The 17274-nt window shown below is 40.9% G+C and overlaps 1 protein-coding gene across 9 annotated transcripts in view; it reads left to right on the top strand.

Annotated features, from left to right (window-relative positions):
- macf1a (microtubule actin crosslinking factor 1a) overlaps positions 1-17274 on the top strand; it is a 230812-nt gene that overhangs the window by 57924 nt on the left and 155614 nt on the right. Inside the window, exon 1 of one of the 9 annotated variants that reach the window (XM_030411321.1) lies at positions 5627-5696. The exons of the other annotated variants lie outside the window; for them this stretch is intronic. Within the exon in view, the coding sequence (XP_030267181.1) occupies positions 5642-5696 (55 nt within the window). The 5' untranslated portion in view covers positions 5627-5641. Of the gene's footprint in view, positions 1-5626; positions 5697-17274 lie in introns of those variants that run through there. 9 annotated transcript variants of the gene reach the window in all.

The raw sequence follows: 17274 nt of genomic DNA, 5'->3' as shown, positions 1-17274 counted from the left end.
TCTTGTCTAAATTGCCCTCAAAAGATTGTAGTTTAAAAGGCTTGCAGAGGAACCGCTAAGTATGTGTGTGTTTGTGGGTGTATGCAATGGTGTGTTGTGTTCGGTCCGCCTCACCTTTCTGCTGTCATTGAATGTGTCACAGATTTTTAAATCCACACTTTAAATATTTGTCAGGGATCATCTCATCTCAAGGAAAGAGAGGAGATTACTTTGTACTCGCTGTTTTCCATCTGTACTCCCTCGGCAGGTTGACACAAACACTAGCATAGATACTCATTTCATACGTGAAATGTACACCTACTCCCATATTCTTGTTTTAATCAAACACAACTGTACACAGTATATCCTCTATAATCCTCTGAGTCTCAGCCTCTCCTTCATACAGATATACATAAAGCAGACAAGACACAAATTCTGTCTTCCTTATCCTTTAAATTCCAGCTGTACTGTACTCACACTGCCCATTTTCCTTTTGAATATACCTTTATTGCCAGTACTTTTGTTTTAAAAAGGTTTTGATATTTATGATTGAGGACCCTGGTTTAGCTTTGGCTTCCTTGTAGCTTTCAGGTCTGATTTAAGTAGATGAACTCCACATTATGTTTTGTGTAAAGTCATTCGTAGCTGCTGTCTTTTCTCTGTGCATTTTAAGAGGTCAAACTCTTCCTCCTGTACACACTATGTCTGCTCCAATTGACCTACATGCATCTTCAGAAATCTGCTGCCTTTTTTCCTCCCTCCCCCCTCAATTTTCTGAAAACATGAGATATATAGAGCAAAAGAAATCACTGGCTAGTTCTGTTGGTATATATAATATCCTCACCTCCAGACTTAAAAATTGCGTATGTCTCTCACTCCCTAATTTCTCACTCACTAAAGCTCACTTTCTCTTTCTCTGTCTCTCTCTGTCTTTCTCTCTCGTGACAGTATTTGGAGCAGCTCGCTTCTCTGTGGTTTCACTCGATGAATACTCCTTTGTTTCATGTGTGTCTCTGTACACTCCCAGCTATCAGAGGCCCAAAGTTGTTTCACCTCCTCACCCTCTAACACATCACACTGTGTGTTTATCCTTCCTTCCAACATGGCAGTTGATTTTTTTGTTTCTTCTCTTGTCTCCTCTCCAAATCCACACTTTGGACGTCACTTCCCCCAGAGAGGCAATTTGTGTTGCTCTGAAACACATCAAAAGATGGGGGAACACTGCCGCAGTTCCTCCTGATCTAGACAGAAAGAAAGCGCAGACTGCAGACTCAGAAACATGTTGGAAGAGAAAGTGCCACAGCATTATCTGTTATCATTAATGTGAAAATGATGGGAGGAGGAGCATGGAGCAAAATCAACCAATAAGTAGAAAGATGAACATATCCTGAAAAAAGCCTTTTGGGAGTAGTAATCATTCATTACTTATTGATCACTTAGTCACCTCCATATTTTCCTTTTACGTGAGTAATAATCAGGACTGATCTTTTTGACCGGTTATGTCTGATTATTGAGAAATTTTCTTCTAAATAAGATGGTATAAATTACATTTCTACAGGTGCTACTTTATAATGCCAAACCCGCTGAAACTGTTCACAATCTGAATACTAAAACATTTGCTTGTGTATGCAAAAAAAAAAAGCACACTGATTTGACACACTGAAGCATAGATGTGGCATCTTACGAACTGAAATGGCTTGCAGCATTTGGCGTGCGTGCGTGCGTGTGTGGTCGTGTGTTTGCGTGTGCCACATCAGCCTCCTGTCTGAGTTGACTGATCACCAGCTCTGATTAAAGCCGCACTTGGTTTCACTTCAGCTGCTGAAACAAAAGCTGGTTGGCATTTTAGAGAATGTGTATCGCACATACAAACACACACACTAACTGCATACATGCATAGGAAAAACCAATGCTGAAGCACACACATATTGACACACATTGACTCAAACACACTTTGTGCAAAAAAAAAAAAAAACCCTCCTACAATTGACACGCTCAGCATCAGATGAACTAACACAGATACACATCAGTGAACACACACAAAACAATCAATGTCCAATCAGGTTCTGTAAGACTCCCTACACCCCAACTCCTCAGAGTTTCTCCTATAGCACAAAGTGACTGAATACTAAACGGTGAAAAGTAACTGAGGCTGAGTGCAGTGATACTCTGTAACACTTCTGTTTAGTCAAAATCCTGTCACCAGTTTCCGTTCACTGCTTATATGTGTTTGGCATGTGTTGCCCCAAAAAGTGCTGTGTTACATGCACTTTTGTTGTGTAAGATGTGGGTGAAACCTCATGCAAAAGCTGTGAAAAGTGGAACTTGAATTTACTTTTTTGAAGTAACATAAAAGTTTATATTTAACTGTGATATAACACTGACTATGGGGCTCATGCTATGTTTTTGAAAGATCATCAATCTAACCAGGCGGTCTTTTTCTGTTTTTTCTTCCATGTTGCTGCTGCTGCTTCTGCTGACGTCCTCCAACAAAGGTAAATACATCCTTTTCTGCCTCTCACTTTGTTACTATTCACTGAAACAAGTGGCTGTGTGACCTGAGGGTGCCATGGTTCCTCCTTTATTTCTCCTGGAAAAATCAGTTTCCCAGCTTCTATTGTTCCCTTTTTATCCACGGATCTAAACCTGTATTTAGTGGCCAAGAATTTCTGGCCTCTTAAGTAAAGTGCAGAGGAGACCTGTTGGCTGTGATGATGATCCACATGGACAACAGGAGTTTACTCTGATGTTGTGTTTTTTCTGTTTGGATGTTTGCTTTCTCCACACACTTGCTGCTTTTTGTTTCTCAGTCAAATATTTGCTGGTGTACTACCACTCTGTTTAGGTAAAGTTGTTGTAAAGTTAACTTTTAACACCTCTGGACCAGTTTACAGTGTGTTGCTAGGCCCTGGCTCTTTTCATGCAGAGGAACGTGTATAAAAGGTGAAAAAACACACCGGCAGCTAGCTGCTGTCCTGTCACTATGGTTACCAGTCACACCACCATCATCCTCCGGCCCAGTGTGTGTGACTGCCTGAGCAAGGGTGTGTGTGAATCAGTGTTTCTCTGTGTGTGTGCAGTGTGTCCAGGGTTGCCTTTGATGAAGCAGGCTGCTGTTGACAGGGTCATGTGAAAGAGGAGACTCCCAGGGGAGCGTTCAGGATCGCTGAACAGTTTTCAACTTTTTTTTTCCGTCAGGATTTCTCAACTCAAAAAGAGTTTTTGAATGGAGCATGGTGGCTTTGAACTGCACCGCGTCTTTGTCAGCTCAGGCTTTCTGAGAGGTGTGTGGGTGTTTTCATCTGTTGTGGAAGATTTTGCATACATGTAGTTTTTATGGAGTCTGTTTTCATGTATTTTCGTGCTTTGGAAGTATTTAATGAGAAAAACTTTAATGTTAACTTTAATATTCTTGTGTGTCCATTTGTGTCGGTTCATATCCCCCTGGGTGCTTTTCCTTCCTCTACAATGTCATTGATGAGTGAGGAAACAAACTAATGGAGGCAAATTAGCAGCTTTCGCCCTTTGAACTTTGTGGGTCAGACTATTATCTGAGGTCATCTCAAATCCCCCTGGAAAACACACACACACACACACACACACACACACACACACACTTTGTGTATCTGTCTTCCTATTGATCAGTAATTACTCTATAGTTAAACAGAAATGCTTTGGGCTCTTCTGATTGCACAACTGTTAGAAACCAATCAGATTCTCGGCCAGATTTTCTAGGTTTGTGTCCAATACTGAGAAATGTTTGGATGTGTGACAGGTTGTGTTTGGGTGTAAAAGTGTGTTTGTTGCATCTGAGAGTGAGAGAAGGACCTTCTATTAAAAAACATTCGATTCCTGTCAGGGTTGGCATTTATAGAGCATTTCAGATCTATTTTAATCACTTCTTGTTGTACGTCGCACTGCAGTTGGATGCAAAAGAGAATGAAGTGCATGATTGTTTGGATTGTTTGATGTAGTCCGACCAGCAGCCGTGAAACCACAGCCATGTTGTTTTATTTAACAGGGAACAATGAAGAAAAATGTTCATGCAAGCAACAGCATTTGAGCTCCAACCTGCAAAATGTATAATGGTAAATGATTACTTCTACTTTTATCCAGCATGATTTATTAATTGTGATTTGTCAGCACAATTGGCAAATTGTTTCAGTACTATTTTTGTTGATTTCCTTCTATTTCTAGTTTCTTCTTTTTCTCTCTCAGCTTTTAGCCACAGTTTCCTTATGTGAACTTGAGCAGTCATCACTTTACATCTCCAGATCCTTTCACCATCATTGTATTCCTGATGTAAATACAGATGTTATGTGGAGAGAGATGTTCAATGCCACTGCATTTCTGCCATAACATACACTTATATTTCTTACACGTGGTCCTGAGGTGCTGAAGTCAAGGAAACTATTACAAGTATTTACAGTCAACCTGCTGGTTGCCATGGCACTAGACCTCATCCGGCCTAATCTGCCCTGTTTGCTGCTGCGTGCGTGTCTGTGTGTCTGTGTGTGTGTGTGTTTGTTTCTATTACATGTTAAAACCCAGGTAATTATTTACTGTGTGGTGTTTACCTTCTCATGAGGTAGAATAGAAGAGGAAGGACAGAGCTGATAAGACATTGATAGAAAGAGGGAGAAAAGTAGTAGTTTTATTCTGATATGTACAGCAGGCTCATGATGGCTCTATTCTCCAAACTTACAGTAGAGACAGTTTGGCGTAGTGACAGACAAGTGCAGAGGCGTACTGCCAGCTCAAATATTGACATCAGTAGATTGACATGACTGCAATGATAGGGAGAGCCAGACTGTGAAGTAAAATTAGAAATAAAGAAGAAAGTGGGTGTTAGAGAGCCCTCTTCACGTCTGCTACTCTGTAATCTGCTCCAGCATGCTGATCCAACAGGCAGCTGACAGTCTCACACACACACACACACACACACACACACACACACACACACACACACACACACACACACACGAAGACAATGCGAGGCTGGCTGAATGACAAATGTGTGACAGTCAAACACTCATGCATAAAATCCAGCTTCAACATACCACGCTGCTGTGAAAAAAAAGCACATGGAGCTGAGTAATATAAACACGCCCCCTTTTTTTTTCTAATTTCCTTCTCACACTCACACACACACACAGTCGCTCTAGACGCAAGTGAAACACATGTTTCTGGCTCTGGCAGTGACATCACCCGCCTTGTGGTCAAAGTCCAGTTCCTCTATCCGGCTTAGAGCTGCTAACACACTCGTAGCCACCGCAACCAGCAACACGCACACACTCGGCAGAGAGAAGACGAAACTGGTAGAAGAAGAAAAGAAGCGAGTAAGAGATGAGGGATTATCTACGTGATTAAGGATGGCCCTTCTTTGACAGCCAGGATCCTGCGGTCCACACAGATCAACTGCCGCCTCCAGACTCTCCCTCCTCCTCCATTCTTTACTCCTCTTCTGTTCTGTTTTCACTCACCTTTTCTTAACACCTCTCATTATTCGTTTCCTCGAGGTGTTAAGATCACCTTTCCCCTCCTCTTTGCCACCATTTCTCACCAGCTTCCTGTACTTACCCACTTCTTCTTTCAATTATTTCTGTCTTTTTGTCATTTCTCCGTCCCCCCTATCTCTTTCTCTTTTCTCTGGGAGGGAGGGATGAGCTCCACGGCTGCCTACAGGCAGTTCCTCCAGGATCTGGAGGAGAAAAGAGGTCGGTGCCCACTTCAACCTTGTCACCTGTCATTTACAATCAGTTAATCATCCTGTAATGAGTATGAAGACGTCAACAAGATACTTTTATAGGTGTTTTCAGGCACTCATACTGCTCTAGAGGCTATCATGGCTGTATAATGCTCAGGATCTTATCTTTTGTTATCTCTGTTTGGACGATTGAAGAGTGATGCCAGTAAAGTGACATATTGCACGTGGGGATTGCTCACCAATGCTGTGAATCAGCAAACAATGGGTTGGGTTTTAGAAAGGTGTCATACCTGCTCATCAGATACTGGTGTAACTGGATAGTATGGTATGTTTTACTAAGCTTGAGTCCAGGAATGGTAATTGTGTGTTTTTTTGTGAATGAGGCTTCAGGAAGCTTCTGCTCTTACATGATTCATATTTATTTAAAGTGCTGTGATTGCAGTTGGTCTCACAGTTTAATCCGTTTAAAGGAATGAATGGTCAGTAGAGTTCTATTGGTGTTAAAAATCTGTTTTATGTCGAGGAAGTTGTTGGTCTAAAATCTAATATATCTGAGTTGAAAATTGAATTAAAATTCTCATTCACACAACTTTATTCACTCTGAAAAACATTTAGATTCATTTAGATAGACATTTATTTTCTGCTGTTCCTGAACTACTTTTCTGCACTTTTCTGCGGCTTACTTGAAGGTCCACACCATGTATATGTGTTTCTGTCTGTTTACACACTCAGCTTCTGTATGGCGTCCAGATAAGATGTGGGTCAGTAGAAGGACAAATGGTTGCCTCTGTTCATAGTAGCTTAAACACTGCTGACTGATATTTACCTGAACGCATTTAACACTCTTTCAACACATTTATCTGTCTGCTCTAAGCTCTTAATTAGCTTCATTGGCTAATTGTCAAATGTAATTGTTTATGTTAGCGTTGGTCATGGTCAGTGTGCCAGACGTGGCTCTGCTCTTTGTCACCAAGGACACCTGATCTGGGCAAGAAATCAGACATGTGCAAGGAACACACACTCACTCAAAAGAGAGGAGACAACAGCGGGAAGGTTTGTTGAAGGATCAGGTGACATGCAGGACCAGGCAGGGATGCTTCGCTTCAGCAGCTGTTATCACAACAGTTAGCCAAGTGTAGCATAAACCTGGCTCCTCTTCTGTTTCTGGCGTGAGACAAGTTGTCCTTTTAAGTATTTATTTTTTATCATACTTTGAATATACTTCACATCTTTACATGTTGTATTACTGACACGACACAAACGCAAAAGTCGAGACTCAATTTATTATCAATTTACAAACAGGATTGTACAATGGAATGATAGTTGGAGTCTATGTCCTCACGAAAACGAAATTATAGAAATGAAAGAATAAGTAAAAAAGTATAGAAAATAAAAAGATCCATTCATGATTGAAGTTGAAAGCTCATCCCACTTCACAGTCAGCCCGCTCTGTGAGCCATTTGCTCCACTTTCACACAACAGCTGCAACAGCATCTTGTTTTGGGGGAAATGTTGGCACCTCAGTAGCTCACACTGTCCAGTGTTTTCTCTCAGCAGTTAGAATGTGAACTATTTATTTACATACATGTTGTTCCATAGCTGCCTTCTTTTAATCCTAAGGATAATGAAGGGCATGTATTTCAGGTGAGGCCCTTTGTGACTTCAGCGCTGTCTACAGACCCCAGTATTCTCTTAGGCTCCCTCTCTAAACTATGAAATAATACTTTTTCCCAACAGCTGCTACATATATTACTCTTACCTTTTGTAGCACTCCCCTGCTCTTCATCTACCTTTTCTTGCTATGCAAATGTGCTTTGTTTTAGCATGAATGGGTGGCAGACACTTGCATCGACTCACTGGCTTAGATGCAGTGAGTTGAGGTGAATGTCTTAGAAGCTAATGTGGCAAGATAATGGTAATTAATTCTATACTGGTATATAGAGGGCAGCCAAAGCTGTATCAAAGCAACACTACCCAAGCCATGGATAGAATTAAGGAACATTAAACCTTTTTTCTTTTCTCCACTAAATCCCTTTCTCTCCTTCAGTTATTGCCCCCCGTCTTTTGTGTAGTAGTGTTACTCTGGCCTTGGCCACACCTGCTGCTACTTGTGGTCTGGTGATATTATGTGGCACAGTACCCCCCTCCAACAGCTGCTGCGTCTGAAGCCTTGCAGCAGTAGATGTCAGGCTGGGTTAGAATCACCTACGATCTCCTTTAACCCCTTAAATTACAATTGAGGTTAAACTTCTTAACCACTTTAAAGCCAGTGTAGAGATGTAATCCCCGCAAATGTAATTGGTAATAAAACATAGGATACTAAAAGCTTATGCACAAACTTATGTGTAAACACATTAAGTCACTTTTGTGATTCAAAGTGTTACATAAGCCCGTAGTGGAAGCTTGAAACTTAAACTATTTACCCATCTTTAATGGGAAGGATTTCAACCTAAGTGTCAAATATGGGGAACAGAAAGTTTTATCTTCCAGTTGGTGTAGTTCTTGATTCCAGAAACAGAAACTTTAAAAAGCACCGTTGACTCTGATATTGTTCAGTTGTGTGCATTCTGGCTCTTTGAGTTCGCCTTAAGAGTCTTTTTGTCTGACCACCCATGGGGCAGCAGCCCCTCTGCCATCTGTATCCACTCACATCTCCTCTTCTGTACCCTTAACCTCAGTGAGGGGCCCAGGGACAGGTTTTACCTTTGAAATGGAAAAAACAAGTGTACTTTTCTGGGCTGTCTATTGTGTCCGACTGTGTTTATCTGCAGTCACCTGCCACAGGAGACTAATGATCCGAAGAATAGCTGTGCGACAGAGATCGAGAACATGTGTGAATGGGTTTGAGGCCGTGACTGACTGTCCAGAGTTTGGTCACGATTTGTTTAAGGTGGAGTAGCTGTCGGCTTCGATTCTTATCTCTCATACGCTACTTACTCTCTCTCTCTACCTGTTCACTGCATTCACACGACACGAGCTGCAACCTCTCATGATAGATTCATGTTGAGAATGTGTCGGCATGTATTTCTCTTGAGTGTTTTCCTTTTTCTTCCCTCTGAGTTTTCTGTGTACCTTTGTGTTTCTGTGTCAGACCAGATCTGTGTCAATGCCCCCAGAGCTAACGGCACGGTTGTGTGTTTTTTTTTTTTTAAAGTTCATGAACCAAGGATTTCTACTTGAAAGTACTCCACTATGGAATACAAATGGCTTTGTTTTCTGCCTAACTGTCTCACAACATTTAAAATGGTGTTGATAAACCACTAAGTTTATCAAACTTTGCTACATTTGCCAAGAATAAAATGGCCGATTTTTACAGTATCTTTGCTAATTCAATATGTTTTTGTTTTTGACTGAAAGTTAAAGACTTCACCTTGAATACTTGGACTCTTTTTATAGACTAAACAATACATTTAACTAGAATGGTACCCAGTGAGTTCTTACCTCTGCCAAGGACCAACAGTTCCCTTTTTTACCTACTTATAGATACCATCCACCGAAATGCAGCAGACATTTCTTTCATCAATTAATCTGTGCATTAATCCTTGAGAAATTTGCTAAAATGTCGAAAAAGGCAGTGTTGAAGAAAGTGAGAAAAAAATCTGTACCTTTTTTATTTGAATCTGTATCAAATGTTGATGGGGTCTAATCAGGGCACAGGACACTTTCTCCATCCAAGTTTTGTGGAAATCTATTCTGTAGTTTTTGTGAAACCCTGCTGATAAACCAACAAACCGACAAGGGTGAAAACATTCTTTTTGATGGCGGTAATGAATTAATTTTTTTTCCCCCTCAAATAGTCGTTGAATCATTTATCTAGCTAGTGACTTCCTCTCTTGTGTCACAAGTGTGTGTGTGAGTCATCAAAAAGGACGTGTACATCTGCTCATTATTTACGTGTTTCCTGTTCAACTCAAAAGTTCCCCACTCCAGTTATATCCACTGTGACGCCTTCAACCCTTTATTTAACCACACATAGACATTAAATTGTACAAGTAGATATATATAATTTTAGGATCTCTATACAGGCGCCTTACACTGTGTGTGTTTTCAGACGAAAGGTTGCGGCCCTGATTTTGGCAATGTTCTCCTTGGATCCATTTTTCCTTCCTCTCTTGTCGCTATTTTGGTAAATGCCAACAGTAGCATGATTCAATTTAGCCAAAAAGTACATGAAATCTTTCCCTCATAAACATGTCATTTGGAGCAGCCATGTGGTTCATGTGACCAGGATGCTCTTTGACGAGAGTAGAGGGTAACTGAGTCCAGCCTGGAGTGTCAGCCCTGTGTGTGCAGGTGGTGGTAGACTGAACCCTGAGACATCAGTCACATATAGGAGGCCTCACACCACCACATCTCAGGCAGTGAAAATGGTAAGCTGCCATGTGTGGTTGAGTTTATAATAATCCAGTCATATGAGTGGTTTTTGACTTTGTTGAAAACCTAACATTAGCTCCATTGTTGTCTCTGCTGTCATGAGTTTGTCTTTACCGACAGTCATGGGTATAAAGTTGTTTTGGAATTGGATTAACTTGGATTGGAGGGATGAATGTGTGGGTTATAGTCTTCTTTTTCTTTCTTTGACTTGATACCAAACATCTTGATGTTTGAAAACATGTTTATTTGATAGCACTCTCTGATGTGATTATATTGATGACGTCTGATCCTAATCACATTGAAGTAGTGCCATGCTGCGCAAATTGACGTAATAAGAGGGAGGTGTTGGGGCATGTGTGTGTTTCCAGGGAGGGGACGTGGACATCAGGTTAGTACAAAGTGTGTAAAGTAATCACCAAGTCCACCTGTAAGGCAGAGTGGGACAGCTGGCTGATGAGAAAATGTGTTTTTTGAGATGATCAAGCCGAGCACAGCAGGTAGATGAAGCCACCGTGTGAGAATGTTGTTTGGGTGTCTGGACAGTTAATGTGGGTCACTTAGCCTCGACTTTTCTTGTTCCCCACCGACATTTTAATCCACTGGGCAAACTCTGCTAAGCGACAATCCCTCACGACAAACACACGCTGTTACACAATGGCACAAGGCACTACATGCCACCACTCTTTATGTTTATGTCTTTGTAGAGACCGTAAAAGGTAAAATAATTGTTAAAAACAATTTCCAGAGCACAAAGTCTTCAAATTGCATTTCTTTTTTAACCAACACAAACACAAGTAAAGCTACTCAAATTTGAGAAGACCAGGACATTTTTGGCATGTGTACTTGATAATCATTTTGATCGATAATCTGATTTTTCAGCCCTAATTTAATGCCTGCCTACACACACGCTCACACGAGGATTACACACAATCAAACATGCGCCTCTCTTCCCCCCTGTAAGGCACCTCGCTCAGAGGCGGGCAGTATTAACCTCAGATTGACTGCAGATTTCATGCAAAGCTTGAATGAGCACATTTCCAACATCCTCTATAATTAGCTGTCACAAAACAGACTGTTGGTCTGTCCAGCTGCCATTTTCTGAGCTCTATCTCTGTTACAGCATCTGTATCTGAATCCAGCATAAAACCACAACTCCCTAAATAGTCACAAAACACTCAAATGTAGCAACTCTCACCTTCTGAAGGAACTCACTGGTTTTTGCGGTGATTCTGTTGGCTGCATACCTCATCTTATTTTTAGTTATTTATATAGGAAAATCATTATCTTGACTTTAATGCTTCAGTAACTTTTAGTGGTTTTACCAAACTCTGGAGGTGAAACCACTATAGCCGGACGAAAGTTCCAAAATTTCCCAAAATAACTTGTTGTACATCTGAGTCAGCATTTGAGGACCATTATTAGTGGGGAAATCATTGTCGGAGACAGTCTTTCTGGGACTTTGTGTTTGTGGAGGCCCAGCAACCTGTCTCTAATGTTCTTTCTTATTGATTGATATGTGAGTGGATTGCACATGTGTGTCAGTGTGTATTAAATGTTCTAAAACTGGCTTTAATTCATTTAATTTTCCAAATGGCCTTATTAAAAGAGCTGGACCACAAATTGAGTTACAGTAAGCAACATATTAAATTACTGAATCTTAAATTTCCTATTTGTCAGAACATTTGTTGGAGAATTTTACTAGTTTAGATTTTTTTTTTTCTCTTTAAAGGGACCTTTTTAAAGCAGTGTCTGAGTTAGCCCATGCAAGAAGCTCTAAAGCTAAGTCATTTTATAGCAAAGTGTACACCTAGGAAATCACACGTTTGAACAAATAATCCAGACTCGCTTGTACCAAACACCTGTTAATATAGATTATTGGTTCTCACTGGTGCTGAGAGAACAAACTGTTATTTGACAGACTAATGGGGTGGCTTTACATTGTTTCGTGTCACGAGCAGACAAGTCGCCCGTCTGAGCGTCAAAGCCTGTTAATCAGGTTACATAAACGTCTGGATGCTGTTTGTTTCAACGCTAGTGTGAGGCTGGGGTGCCAGATTAAGTCAGAGGTGGAGATACTGTAGTAGGCAGAGTTTAATCTGAGAGAACAACACAGGTGCACATTAAACCTCTCACCCTTCCCATAACTGTTAATACTATGATGGCAAACTCAAGATGTGAGGAAAGTGAAAATAATAAATCTTGTAATCTTACTCCACAAACTTTGCCTCCGTAGTAGTTATATTACTACAATGTAACAACAAAAGTCTGAATCTCAGAGGGAGGAATGGTCAGAAAATACAGCATAATTGAGCCACTATTTTTACTCTGTGTTCATGTCACCTCCTCTCTGCAAAGACCATCTCAGTATCTCTAACATCAGAGCAGTGGCCTGGCCTGCTGTAATAAGTCAGTTCAAAGTGCTGTCAGATCTGTCGAACATTATATGACCATATGCATTAAATGTGAATGTATCATCGAGCACTGTGACTATGACAGATTTAATGACCACATGGGGCTGATGAGGCCGACAATTTGTGACACTTGAGCACAACTGCCAATGTTCACCTGTGTTAATGCCATAAAGAAGTAATAATATCTCCAGTCATCCGATAACATCCATTAAAGAGGCGCATACAGAGGGCCTGATATGTGATCTTTTAAGATAGATTTCAGTTGATGTGAACTGAAATGATTCTGAATACATGGAGCCACTCATGCTAATAATGTCTTTTTGTAATAGAGTTTTTATAGGCTGAGTAAAGTTATTTTGGGAAGGTAAATGGAGGAGATGTGTGGGTTTTCTGTGTCAGTGTGTGAAGGAGCAGTTCTGAGGGACAGACCAGAATGATGTGATCGGCCACTGAGCGTCCAGAAGCTTCTAAAACACCTCAGCATGTTGGATCCTTATCAGCACAGAGGCTCAATTTTGACTGTTTTATTGGTGATGTCTTCAAAATCTGGGCCACTTTGTTGCCCAGTGTCATACACACACACACACACACACCGACATGTCTTGAGTAGCGGTCAACCAGATGTGTTGAGTATGATAAGCATTTTCTTGTTTTATCTGTTTTTTACAGTCAGTGCTGTTTATCAGTATCACGCCAGTTGGGCGCCACCCCACCATTTCTCCACTGGCTGAGCTAAAGTGTTTACTGTCATGCATTCAAACATATGCAAGTATATTTGTGCGACACTATCTACCATTAACTCCCCCTCAGAGCCCCTGAATGCTGCTGGTAAGGCTGTTGCGCCCTCCAAAGGATAGATTTATTGATTAGTTGCCGCATAAGACTTCAGGTCAACGGAAATTATAAAGATGCAGTTCACTTTGCAACCACAGAAATGAACGTATTTCAAAAAAGTGTTTTATTGCATCCACATCTTGTTCACACTTTATGGCCACCTCTCTTTGCATGACTTACATGCACCGTCCTTTTAGCTTTGACTCGCTTACCGCAACCCTCTCCCTGAACTGACAGACCTATAATCACACAGAGCAGAGTACAGTTTGTGCATGTAATTACTGTGTATGTGTGTGTGGTATTGACGTGAGCTGTGTGACACTGTGAATGCGTGGTGTAGGCAAAAGAACAAGGCGGTGAAAAAGGAGAGGAGGAGCAGAGGGAAGAGAAAATTGGAGGGGAATGAAAGGAATTTAGAGGAGGGCTGCAACGATGCTCGCAAACACTTACAGCTAAATGGCTATAAATGTTGATCAGTGATTCCAAAAGCCCAAGATGACGTCATTGCACGTCTTGTTTTGTCCACAAACCAAAGATACCAGTTTACTGTCACAGAGGAGTAAAGAAGCCAGAACATGTTCACATTTAAGAGGCTAGAATCAGAGAATTTTTCCTTTTTTTTTTTTATTTCTGAAACCGATCAAAACATTTGTTGATGTATTTGATAGTTGATGACTAATCGATAAGTCGTTGCAGCTCTAATGTAGAGAGAAAACTACAGGAGATTTTGCCTTTTGGTTGCAGCGTAGCATTTGTGCTTTGAAAGAGTTGTTACCTGTTGAAATTCACAATTTGTTCTCCAGGCAAGTTTAAATGTGACAGTACAGCCAGGCAAGGGTTAGCTTAGCGTAGCATAAAGACTGAGAAGGTTGGGATAAAGCTACCGTGACTAACAGACAAACGGTGGTCATTACTGAGCTTTAGAGGTGGTAGTAGGCAGATTTAATTATCTTCAAATAAATTCAGGCTAGCTGTTTCCCTGTTTCCAGTTGTTACATTAAGCCAAGCTGACGGTGACCTTGCCATAGCGTCATAAGAAAGGTATCGACCCTCTTATGTAACTCTCTGCAAGAAGGTGAAGGAGCATTTTTCACAAAATGTTGATCTATTCTGTCAGCAAGACAAGACAAAGGAAGAGTTAATGTGCCTGATATCCACTTTATGATTTTAACAGACAGCTTAAAGAGGATTCGCAATTTCTCTCCTCCTGTTGGTATTAGCCCATTTTAAACTCATTACACTTAATGACTTATTTGTCCTTTTCATCCAAATAGTTAGCTTGATGTTGGTGTTTTCCCACAGTGTAGACTTGATACGATGTGAGTGAACAATCTAACCTCCATCAACACCACCTACATTAACCTGCTGCTCATTCAAGGCATGAAATCCCCCTGAGCAGAGCCATGATAGAGAACTTAAAGGTCAAGGCACAATGATTCCAAATGTCACAGCACTCCTGCACAGTTCAATGTGGCACTGTGAGTCCCAGGTTGTCTCTCTCTGTAATGTTGGCTGGCATCATCGTGGTTCAGTGTGGATGTCTTGGGTAAAGAATGAAGAGGAACTCAGTACTAATCAAGGAGAAAACGTCATTAGTCTCTAGGCTTGAGTTAATGCAGTTTAACCAAATTGTCTTGTGGAGCTGGTCATTAAATTCCTCCTCCTTCCCTGATTAAAATGCTTGTGGGAAACTGTTTAGGTCAGCGTTGTTCTCTGTTTCTATTGTGCGCAGTCATTTTGTTTACATACATTTTATCCATTTTGTTTGCTTAAATCGATGTGGCTCAGCTCTCTGCAGTGATAGGTCCTTTGTTCTTCTCTGTTTACCTGAACAATATTACTTTATCAGCCTTAATCACATCTGCGTAATTTGTGGCCAATACTGACCACTTATCTGTTATCTAGGCTCTCACATGGGCATGTAAGTGCACAAATGGCACAACATTTAGCCAACATTGACCTGATTTACCTGAGTTTGTGGGTCCATGCCGTGCAGGTGTATCTACATCCCTCAAAAGGAGGGATGTGAAAGAGTTTACTGAGACATCTAACTTATTGTGATATAATGCCACTGTAAAACTGTAGAGAAATACTGAATTTACTTTGGATTTAAAAGGACTTAACAGTGTTTTGCCAAACTATGCCATTCCCTAAAAAATGTTAATTTGTCAAATTAGTTTTCACAAATTAATATACAGTGATTGATGATCTTTCCTACGAAAACCAGCCTGTCAGACAGTGAACTCTTTGATTAGACTCACTTTCGCTTGTCTAAACAGTTTGTCGTGTTAATGATTCATGGCTTCTGGATTAGAAACGAGAGGCGGAATAAATGAGTGTTTATTTTTAGTTGTCTTGAGTCAGGGTTCAAACGTTGTGTCAAAGACAACTGATGGAGGTCTGAGAGCCAAAATGTTTAGACTACCATGAAATTGGATAATGATAACGTTCCATCTTTGTCCATGATCTGCAGTTGTTTTAAATGGACATTTACCAAAGAATCATTCATTGAATTATTCATCTTTCTGCTCCTGCAGCATGGGAATTATGGGTTCTCTGTGATGGTGAAGAACAAGACTCTGTGGGTGCTCAGCTGGGACATCAGTTTATCGCTTGTAAAAGCTTATGAAACTATTATATTTGAATACACTTGGTGTCCTTGTTTTCTCCAGGGCCCTGAGGGGAAGCGTTACTCAGCTCATCTGCCAACTCAGTTGTCAGAACAGAATCCTAATTGTAGTGACACATTAAGCAGACTGGGAAATATTAAGATCTCTTACTGTATGATTCAGTTTAAATGATTTGTTTGCCTGTCAGGATATGCAAGTGTCTTCAGTTATGTTGTTGTAGGAAAAATTGGTCGTTAAAAGTTAAGATTATTAAACAAAAACAGCCAAAGATTCTGTTTAATCAATGCTATGTTTTGAACGACTTCGACATTGATGATGGTATTTATCATTGGATCATTTACAGGAGCTGAGTAACACCAAATAGAGTTATAATATTAACAAAATCTAATTTCAGTGATGTATACCTTAAAAGCCTTTGTCTTGATTCATTAACAATATATTTACATATTCAAGATTCCGTTGTGTGTAAATATGAACCAATCAGCCACAAACAGAATTACATCACAGTCTTTTTATCACCGTATTGTTGTCTCCTGCTGTCGTTGTGAGAAGGAGCTACTTCCTGTTTACTTCCTGGTGTCCCCAGACTCCATCAGACCCCGCAGGCTCCACCTTGAAGAACTCAACTGGCTCCACTTCCTGGAGACAGGGGGCAGCGTGGGAAACGTAGTGTTATCTCGGTGTGATACGGTGCCGGCTGCTCTGATGTCTGAGGACCCCTGAGGTCCATGCTTTATGCGCTGTGATCTGAGAGAAGCTTGAAAACACTGAGAGAAGATGAATGTGTGTGTGCGTGCAGGGAAGAAAAAAAAATGTCTAGTTTATCTGTTGACGTCCTTTTCACAGCCAGGGAGATATAAACCATGTCTGCCCTCTTTGCCTTGGCCCTCAGGTTTATTTCCAAGCTGGAAACGGTTTTATTTGGATATATTTTTAGAGCCTTTGAAATAAGAGGAACATGGTGTGATGCTGCAAGGGCGGCCTCAACACCAGAAATGGGACACTGGGATTTCTCTTCATCATGCGTATGTGTGTTTGGTTGTGGATAAGCTCAGATAATCTTAACGCAGTTTACATAGGCTGTGTGTACAGGGTGGGGGTGTGGAGCAAGCCTTTGTTTGTGGATGTGTGTAAATAAGTTATGACTATGTACATCTGCACTTGATTCTACATCCCCCTTCTCTCATTTCATCTCCATCAGTCTCTCACTTCTCTCTGCACCCCCTGTGTGTTTCCCGCTATTTAATTCTGACTTGTTTGATTTTTGTGAAGTAGTCGTGACAGGCTGACCTGATTCAGCCCTTCCAGCTAGCCTTTTTGTGCTTCGATCTGTACGCAT

This window comes from Sparus aurata, chromosome 3, assembly GCF_900880675.1.
Source record: "Sparus aurata chromosome 3, fSpaAur1.1, whole genome shotgun sequence".
Lineage (NCBI taxonomy): Eukaryota > Metazoa > Chordata > Actinopteri > Spariformes > Sparidae > Sparus > Sparus aurata.
This window is presented reverse-complemented; position numbering and strand designations above follow the sequence as displayed.